This window comes from Pogona vitticeps, chromosome 6 (genome assembly GCF_051106095.1).
Source record: "Pogona vitticeps strain Pit_001003342236 chromosome 6, PviZW2.1, whole genome shotgun sequence".
Taxonomy (NCBI): domain Eukaryota; kingdom Metazoa; phylum Chordata; class Lepidosauria; order Squamata; family Agamidae; genus Pogona; species Pogona vitticeps.
This window is the reverse complement of record NC_135788.1, coordinates 97,650,675-97,660,421: the sequence shown is the minus strand read 5'-3', so window position 1 is coordinate 97,660,421 and position 9,747 is coordinate 97,650,675. Positions and strand designations below refer to the sequence as shown.

General features: G+C 42.0%; 1 protein-coding gene across 1 annotated transcript in view; it reads left to right on the top strand.

Annotated features, from left to right (window-relative positions):
* The first annotated feature begins 3,737 nt into the window (after positions 1-3,737).
* The window catches only part of SNF8 (SNF8 subunit of ESCRT-II), a 16,183-nt gene continuing 10,173 nt past the window's right edge, over positions 3,738-9,747 (top strand). The window contains exons 1-3 of the mRNA XM_020814744.3: positions 3,738-5,392; positions 7,467-7,517; positions 8,532-8,670. Of these exons, the coding sequence (XP_020670403.2) occupies positions 5,174-5,392; positions 7,467-7,517; positions 8,532-8,670 (409 nt within the window). The 5' untranslated portion in view covers positions 3,738-5,173. The remainder of the gene's footprint in view (positions 5,393-7,466; positions 7,518-8,531; positions 8,671-9,747) is intronic.

Genomic DNA, 9,747 nt, shown 5'->3' with positions numbered 1-9,747 from the left:
GCCCGCATCCACGTGCCTGTTGACCTTTTCAAAGAATTCTAAAAAGTTTGTGAGGCAAGACTTACTCTTACAGAAGCCGTGCTGATTTTCCCTCTGCAAGGCTTGTTCTTCTATGTGTTTTATCCTCCAGTCCTCTGGCACTGTGGCCTTAATGCTGATGCCCTGGGTTAATTTACTTAGAGGTAAATTTACTCTGAGTGAATTGGTGGGATTGTATAATACAGGGGAAGACTGAGACCTCCAATATCCTTACCAGTTAGATCTGTCTAAATCCCATCTTAAATGACAGACTCAGACAAGGCCATTGAAAGTGTTTGTGATTCAAGGGCCGCCACAGTTACTTATTTTTAAGATTAATTTTTTTAAAAAAAATCAACAATATAACTATGAAGACTACAACCAGCAAGAAGAATAAAGCAAAGAAAAACAAAACAAGAAAACCAATGTTAAAATCAAAAATAAGCTTTCCTAACTAAGCATCCTTCAGCCATGTTGCACTATGATGACCATCATCTCCAGCCATACTAGTTGAGAGAATGGGAGTTATAGACCAATGTAATAAGTGTGGAGCTGGATGGGGTTGATCTATTTTAAAACATAATACAGATGGATGAGTAGATGGATAGATATAGTTACGTATGGTTATATGTGTGGGAGATACCTGTGTTTACTTCTAAAGGAGCTCAGTAACAGAAGTGACATGCTTCACAATGACTTGATGAAATAAGAAAAGCTTTTATGTAAGCATACGAGACATAGGGTTCAGTAGATTTCCCTAGGAAGAGACCCTCCAAACTACAGTAGCATAACTATGAATGCCTTTGTTTCAGGCAACCAAGTCTCCTCTGAGACATGTTTCACTGAATTCAGCAGGACTTACTCCAGGTAGATAGTTATAAGACTGTTGCCTTAAGAGAGCAACTTTGATTCACATTAAGCGGCTAGGAGAATGTGGCTTCAGCATAACATCCATGGCAGCAGTGTGATACCTGTATCTCATGTTTTGTAGTATGACACTCATAATCCCTTACTATACGCCATATGTGGCTCATAAATAAAGGTAGGGTGCGCTTCCTCCCACCATTTTTGGAAAAGGTGTTCCATGAACTGCCAGGGCCATTGGACATGCTGATGGCAGCTTCTGGGAGTTAAAGTTCAATGCAACTGACTAGCCAAAGTTGTCTCAATGACAGCCTATATCCACAATTTGCCTAAAGCAGTGGTTCTCAAGCTTGAGTCCCCAGATGTTCTTGGACTGCAACTCCCAGAAATCCTGGCCAGCACAGCAACTGGTGAAGGCTTCTGGGAATTGCAGTCCAGGAACATCTGGTGACCCCAGTTTGAGAACCACTGGACTAAAGCAAGCAGATACCAATTTTGTATTAAGCTGGAGAGAAGTTTTTCAAGGCTGGCTAAAAAGAATCAAACTTCATGGGAACACTAAAACTAGAACACCTAAACCACCAAATAACATTGCAGCTTCAGTATGTATATGGCACTGCTAGTGGTTTATATGTTGAAATAACTCTATTATCCAGTATTCCATACAAAACTGTCTTGTTGACATCAGAATGTCAATATTTACTCAGTTTTTCTCAGACTTTTGCCCTCCAGATGGGGTGGACTATGCTGTCATTTTATGTCATTGGCCATGCTTAGTGGGAATGATGGGATTCATGGTTCACAAATATCTGGAATGCACTTGATTGGGGCTGTGGGCAGTAGATGCTAGAAAATGAGTTGAATCCAGTGCTTCACAAGCAATACATGGGTGGACAAACATAGGTATATAATTCTTGACAGGCCTATTTCGCCCCCCCTTGAAATCTTGAAAAGATTGCCAGCAGAAAAAATAGTCAATCAGAGGAGTATTGGCCACCCAGCATGGCCCTTGCCTTGAATTAATGATCAAAGTGCTTCTAAGCACATTCTCAGCCCAGAAGTTGTTTTAAGTGTCAGAAATGAAGTCACTTGTCCTTTCACACAGAGATAACTTTATCATATATTGCTTTGAAAGCAATTAAAATTATAACCATGATAATGAGGAAGTACTACTATTTCTACTAGTAGCTCAGTAGTCATTGAGCTATTCATAGTTGTGCCCCCCCCCTTTCTGGGACAGGGGACAGCAGAAACTACTTCAAGTGTATATAACTGATGGTGCTGCCACTTGTGCAGCCCTGAGCAAGCTGCACAGTCCTAGAACACCATCAGAAAGTCGGACAACTGAAGTACACCCAAGTATTTTATACCTGGGAGAGTTGCTGTATGCTGGAAAGGATTTGATGGCACATAATTAATTAACTGAAGACCTGAGGCTCCCTTAAATCTGTTGACACCTCCCAGAATTATAGATAATATTATTACATAAGCAACATGACTCATTTCTGAGGGGTCGAAACAGAGGGACTTCTTTGTCACTCAAAACTAGGAGCGAGTACTGCAGTGGTTGCTTAAGGATGTGAGCTGTGAATATGGCACCCTCTAGTACAATTCTCAATTCAGTTCCACATTTGATGAGCTCTCCTGACTATCTGATATTTGTTAGTGATAGCTTCCCAGCCTTCCCATGTTGGTAGATGGGGAAAATAACATTGGTGTTACAAGGGGGTTATACTAAGGGCTAAAGTGCATTGAGCAGTGGTTTGGTAACATTAAATATACAAAATGTATATTATTTATTTATTTATTAGATTTGTATCCCACCCATCTAGACTACGTCTACTCTGGGCGGCTTACAGTAAAAGCATGAAAATAACATATAAACAATTAAATGACAATTCAAATCAATAATATTAGTGGCATTCAACATGGAAAAGCAAAATGGAAGTTAAAATAGAAAAGAAAATCAAATAGTGACCAGAGGGAAGGCCTGCCTAAAGAGCCAGGTCTTAAGCTGGCGCTTAAAAACACCCAGCGAGGGTGCCAGGTGAATTTCCGACAGAAATTTATTCCAAAGTTGAGGGCCCACTCCCGAGAAGGCCCAGTTTTTTGTTCTTTCTTTCTGGGCCTCCCTCGGCGTTAGGCCCCTTGGCCGCCTTTCCTGGCTGTATCGAGTGATTCGAGTAGATCTAGGTGGGAGAAGGTATCGAGGTCCTAAACCATATACTGAGTTGTTTACAATAACTAATAATTGAATTATTACCCGTTTTTCGGGGGGGGGGTTCTAGTGTTTGCCGCTTTCCTTCTCACTGCTTTCCTTCTCACTGAGGAATATTTCTATTGGTTCCATTCTTAGACTTACATATTCTACACAAGGGAAGAGTCATTTTCAAAAGCCAGCTGAAAACTTGGCTATTCAAGCGGGCCTTCCCTTCAGTCAATTAAGTCATTCTTATTTTTCTTCTTTTATTCTTGCCATCTTGGGACTCTTTGTTTTAAATTAACTGTTAAAATCGTAAATTGATATTACATTTTATATCATTTTGTTTTAATGTAAAACTGTATATTTTAAATTGTTTTTATCTTCTAAATTGTGAGCCGCCCAGAGTAGACTATGTCTAGATGGGCGGCATATAAATGCAATAAATAAATAAATAAATAAATAAATAAATAAATAAATAAATAAATAAATAAATAAATAAATAAATAAATAAATAAATAAATAAATAAAAAGGAAAGAGCAGGAATAAACACCAGTTACTTTATTTATCCACTCAGGAGTCACCCAAGAAAACTTGTTCCCTTAGGCAAAGGATAAACCAGTTCTTTCTCTATCCTGGGGATAAGTGACATGGGAGCTGAGATACTGGACTGCACTGACCCTAATATTCGGTGGAAGCTGTTCAGTGATTGTCAGTGAAGTAATGCACCGCTAGAGGGCAACAGCACAGCACATTTAACTAAGTTGCCCAGTAAAAAAAGAGGAAAGATGCACAGTGCAGGGATCATGTTCTAAATACCCTTTGTTACAAATCAAGGAGGAACAAATTGTAGGGAAATACTGTAAACTTTAGTGAGGTCAACGCAGCTGATTCCTTTGCAATTCAACACATCCATCTGCAGGAATACGTCCCACTGAATTCGCTGCAACTGTTTATTCAGCAAAGACTACAGCATTGTGCTGTTAATGTTTAGGATCACAACCTCAGAGAGATTCCCCATAGCTTAATAGAGCTCATGGACAAACCAAAGACACAACATGCAAGAAAATGGTCATGTAGTCATTGAGTCATAGTCTGAACTGCATACAAAGTGCTAATATGAGTCAAAACAGATTCCTTATTTATTAAAGTTGCATACCATGTGGAATGAATGGAACAAACATGGACAGTGAACTCCCCAGATGTTACAACCGCTATTCTTGTTTCGCATTACTGGCTATGCTCACCACAGAAGTATACAAAGTTTGGAAACATGGGAGAAGTCAGGAAGAACATCATCTATCCGATCAAAGCAACTATGCAGGTTTTGAAATGTGGAGTGCCCTATGTTTGATTTTCAACTAATCACCAAGCAAACAAGCAGAAAGAACCATAGCTGTGTGATCCATATGCAAAATGAAGTTTGGGCAATATCTACAATGATTCAACAATATATTACCCTCATCTCCAAAGTTTCCATGGGAATCATCCACAAAGCAAACTCCAGAAGTGCAGAACTATTAGCCTCTGTACAAAAAACAATAAACCTTATGGCCCCATATCATTAATCTTGATGGTGCCACAAATACGTGGGACAAATTATTTTCTGTCCCTGTCTGGCAGCACTGTAGTGGAGCCAGGGTTGAATGCTAAAGTTTTCTGAGTAGGGCTGACTATGGCCTCACCCGCCCACCTCAGGCTTCCTTGTTACCTCTGAGCTTAGGCTACAACCCTTGCAGAACAGAAACGGATTTTCTCAGCAACAGAATATTGTTGCAAACTATACCTGTTGCTTGGTTTTGAACAGGCAATTAAAGAACCATTAACTTTGCAAAAGACATACTCGTCGTTTATTGATAGGGCCTGATCCAGCTGTCCTTATGGGACAGTGGCTTTGGGAACTACCACGATAAGCACGGTGCCTTTGCACTCGCGCGTTGCTTCCCACCGGAAGACTTCTTCGACATAAGCCAGAAAAGTAATACTAGCTAGATTTGGAGGGGAAAACGCCCCCCCCCCATCCCACTGACCCACCCACGTGCTTTCCGAGGTATCTAATTAATTTAGGTGGAAAGGTAACGGTGGCAGAGATGGGGAAAGAGACAAGCTCCAGTCACACTTCCTTCCTGTCGCACGCTGATGACGTACAGCGGGGGAGGCTTTCGAAGGTGGCCGCTTCCCCCCCCCAGCCATCCTCGATAAACCCATCGAGACCTAAACTTCGTCCCTCGCCTTTTCCCCCCTCCCCTGCAATGATGCATCGCCGGGGGGTGGGGGCCGGTGCCATCGCCAAAAAGAAGTTGGCAGAGGTGAGATTTCCCCTTTTTCCTCCTGTCTCGCCTGGTCATCTTTTTTCATTCCCACCTTCGATGCCTTCTCCCCGCGTCCCACAAAACCCCAGCTTTTGTAGGCTGAGGCTGGAGGGCTTCTCGTCCATGGGCGACCCGTCCCTCCTGGCCTTCGCCCTCGTCTCCCCGTAGCCCTCCTGCCTTTAATCCCAGGTTGAGGGTGGAGTGGGGTGAGTGTGTAAAATGGCTCTGGCGCTTAACCTCAAAAAAAGGAGGGGAGGAAAGCTTTGCCTCTGCTGTAACTTTTAATCTGCTTTTCCCTCTAACCCTTGAAAGCTAGATCCCGCTAGTATTTTGTTTTACTCCCCTCTCCGGAAATGATAGAATTGGAGACATGTTAAGTGTCATCTAATTCAAGCCCCTGCCAATGTAGGGAATGGCGGCACACCCACTTTTTAGCACCCAGTTTTGTCTGATGAATGTTTCCTGCTCAAAGAATACGATCTGCACTGTTTACTTTCCAAAGAGTTGGGGACAGAAAGGGCTGGAACTTCTGAGAAGGCTGGAAATCCCCACATTATTTGTGCCTTTAGCGTTCCATTATTGGCTGGCACCTCACCAGGAGAAAGTGCTGTATACTATCTCTCTCATCCCATCCCTGCATCACAGCACAGTTTCTTAAATCTTAGAATTGTTAACCTTTTTTTCCCCACCATAACACCCTTTTTTTTGAAAAATTAGGGATTAGGTAAAGGGTATACAGGGTAAAAAGGGTAAAGAAAGGGGGAGAAGGACAATGTACAATATCTTGTCATTTAAATCTAATTATTCATGTTACTATGTCTAATCTGCTTTCTAAGTTTCTATAGTTTAATTGCCCTACTAGATTTCTACTTGCAGTTACTTATTAGTTTAGATCTATATTCTGGGAGTTGTACTGCAAAAAAGTAATATTGACAAGCTCTAGCATTATCATTTTTATCTCTTACAGTATGTTTCCTTAGTTAAGAAAAATTGCCATTGCTATATGCCTCTATATGCCATGTGGTTTAGTGATCTTGTTGCTTAGCACTTGTTCAGTGCCCTTGAATATTGAGAGCAGTGCACCTCAGTGTACTTATGGTTCTTATAACCATTTAGTTAGGCATGTGTAGGAACACTGAGCATAATCTTCATCTATTCTTAATGTCCATCAGCTGGGCAGGTTGTAGGTCTAATGTGTAGGGCCATCACCAAATGTTTTGCTCCTTGAGGCAGAGCACAGAATATTCTTCGCCCCCTTCTGTGTCAAGGTAGAGTATGCTGAGAGAAATTCCATTTGTACAGGAGTGAGATAATCCTAGAAATGTATCTTCACACTTCTCTCAGCAAAAACATGACAACAAACAGAGTAAATCATTAATCATTACTAATTTGTGCCTTTTTCGTGACATCCAAAATCTGCTGCCTCTGGTGCTTACTTCATTCTTCCTACTAGGAGGTCCTGTGTTAGCAATGGGAGCTGACCACGCAGGAAGAGACGGAGGCCATGGGTGTTTCTCTTTGTGTGGAAAGAGTATGTGCATGTGAGAAAGCTCTTGATTGGGACAGGGGAGAATGTGCACTGTTTGTGTGTGAGGCGGAGGGAGGGAAAGGTGGGTCCTGGGTACACCCATACTTGGGATTAAAAGGTAGGTAGCTTGATGCTGTTACAGTTGATTGCCATCATAAATGACTTAAAGTAAACATTAATTGGCAAGGCTGAGGGGGTCTTTAGAAAGCTGTCAGAAAAACATCACAGCGATCTTGGATTAAGACTAATGTGACATGACTGAAAGCACTGCTTTTCGGAAAACGAACATCACTCTCAAAGGGTTTAGAATGCCTCAATGAATGCAGGAAGGCAGCCTTATGAGGTGGAGAGTTCTGTAAGCTTGGGCATTAAAGTGAAAATTACGTACTTAAATTCTCAGTGCTTGCCAAACAACCCTCCCACGGATATGGTACTCTCAGGCTATAAGTACCTTGGAAATAGGGTACGCACATCCAAGAGAAAATAAGTTTTTGATTTCAGACAGTGACATATTAATAGTATTCAACTTTGTTTTCTTTATAGGCCAAATATAAGGAGCGTGGAACAGTTTTAGCTGAAGACCAGTTGGCCCAGGTGAGATGGAGAAGTGTCCAGTGTCGCTCTTTCAAAATGGCTTCAGAATGTGTGGCGGTATTAGGGTGCCATCAGACGTCATATGAGATCAGGTTGATTGTGCTGGAAAGGGCCAATTTGCTTGGTCTGAAAGCAGGTTTTCTGTGCACACATGACCACGTCCCAAATGCTTCAACCCAGGTCTAAAAAAAGAGTAGCCCTGCTGCTGGACCAGAAGGGTCAGGATTGGGCACAGAGTAGGGTCATGCTGGTTTGTGATTTTCTGTATCTTGTATAGTTGCTGGAAAATAGCTGGAACTGGACTGTGTCATATGCAATCTAAAACGTGAGCTATACCACTGTCAGATGTCATACTCGGCTGCTTCTTTCATTAGCATAAGCTTGTGTTTATTTTGCCTGATCACCTATGGAGTCTAATAATTCATGATGGCTTTACAATTGTGGATATTGAAATGTCTCTATCAGTGGTTCCCAGCCTTGGGTAACCTAAGTGTTCTTGGACTGCAACTCCCAGAAGTCTTCACCATTAGCTGTGTTGCCTGGCGTTTCTAAGAATTGCAGTCCAAGAACACATGGGTTACCCAAAGCTGGGAACCACTGGTCTACATTAATGACAATTGATATGAATGCATGTGAGTTTCCTGTCATCACTGATCCCTATGCGTGATTGGATGCAGGTCAGATGACCCATTTGTTTGTTTTTACCATTAATTAAAAATTAATGTGCAGTTTCTTTGGAAAATTACTATTGTGGACTATGGCTCTTGGAATCTCCCAGTTAGCAGGGCCAGGGGCTTTGCAGGCTAAGAGATTCTGAGAGTTGTAACCTGGAAAAGTCAGTTTTGCAAGCTCTGGTCCAAAAGAAAAACAAACATAAATGGTTTCTTCACAGAAATGACATCAGATTATTGTCCTGTGTGCGCTCTCAAAACCGTAATTGAAAAGAGTTGCTAGTATTTGAAACTAGTTAATTCTCATTGATTTCTCCTTTGTCATCCCCCACTTCTCTTACAGATGTCCAAGCAACTGGACACGTTTAAAACTAACCTAGAAGAGTTTGCCAGTAAACACAAGCAAGAGATCCGTAAAAATCCCCAGTTCAGGGTCCAGTTCCAGGACATGTGTGCAACAATTGGTGTTGATCCACTAGCCTGTAAGTGATGGGGAATAGGGGGATTGTTGTGGAGGATAGAGCGGGACGAGAGTTCCCAGCAGAGTCTGCCAGTCTTACTCCCCTCTTTGGAGTCTGTGTCGTACAGACAGGCAACCTGTGACCCTCCAGATGCTGTTGGAGTACAGCTCCCATCACCTCTAGCCAGTGTAGCCACTGACAAGGGATGATGAGATTTGCACCCCAGTAATGTCTAGAGCAGATGTCTCAATGACGGCCTATATCCACAATTTGCCTAAAACAGTGGTTCTCAAACTTGAGTCCCCAGATGTTCTTGGACTGCAACTCCCAGAAATCCTGGCCAGCACAACTAGTGGTGAAGGCTTCTGGGAATTTTAGTCCAAGAACATCTGGAGATCCAAGTTTGAGAACCACTGGTGTGAGGATCACAAGTTGCCCATTCCTATAGTAGCAGATGTCTGTGATTTAGAGGGGAGGAAGGAAGGAAGGACAAATGAACTTCATGTCTTAAACAGATACATGTTACCCAGGCATGGGTTAACACAGCATCTTATATGGCGTGAGTGGTTTGAGTCTGGAGCATGTTAGCCCAAATGCTGTTTCTGCACGTCCAAAAAATGCAATCTCTGTTACCAAAATATTACAAATTCTGCAGAATGAAAAGGTTAAGTTCTGCAAATGATATATTAAACATGTATTTACTTAGGGTGTTATCCATCATAGCAGGGGACCTAGTGTCTCTGGGTGGAAGGATTGAGGCTTAGTAGAGGCCAGCTCTTGGAGAAGTTCTTTTTTTATTATTATTATTATAATTCCTAGAATCCTTCAGCCAGCAGCACAGAACCTTTTTTTCCCCTGTAGGCCAAAAATGTTGTGTGTGGGGGAACACTTCCAGGTTGGTGATCTGCCTCCTGCCATTGCCACCTGCAAGTGAATTGTTAGAATCTCCTTGTGTTTCATCACTCCCATCTTACAAACTTAATTTACAGTCAACAAGGAGAATGGGAAGAACACAAAGAAGAGCTTAGGGAACCTGTGTCTGGAGCCATCATTTGCCATTTTAGAACCCAGGGCCTTGCTGCCTTATTCATTAAGATT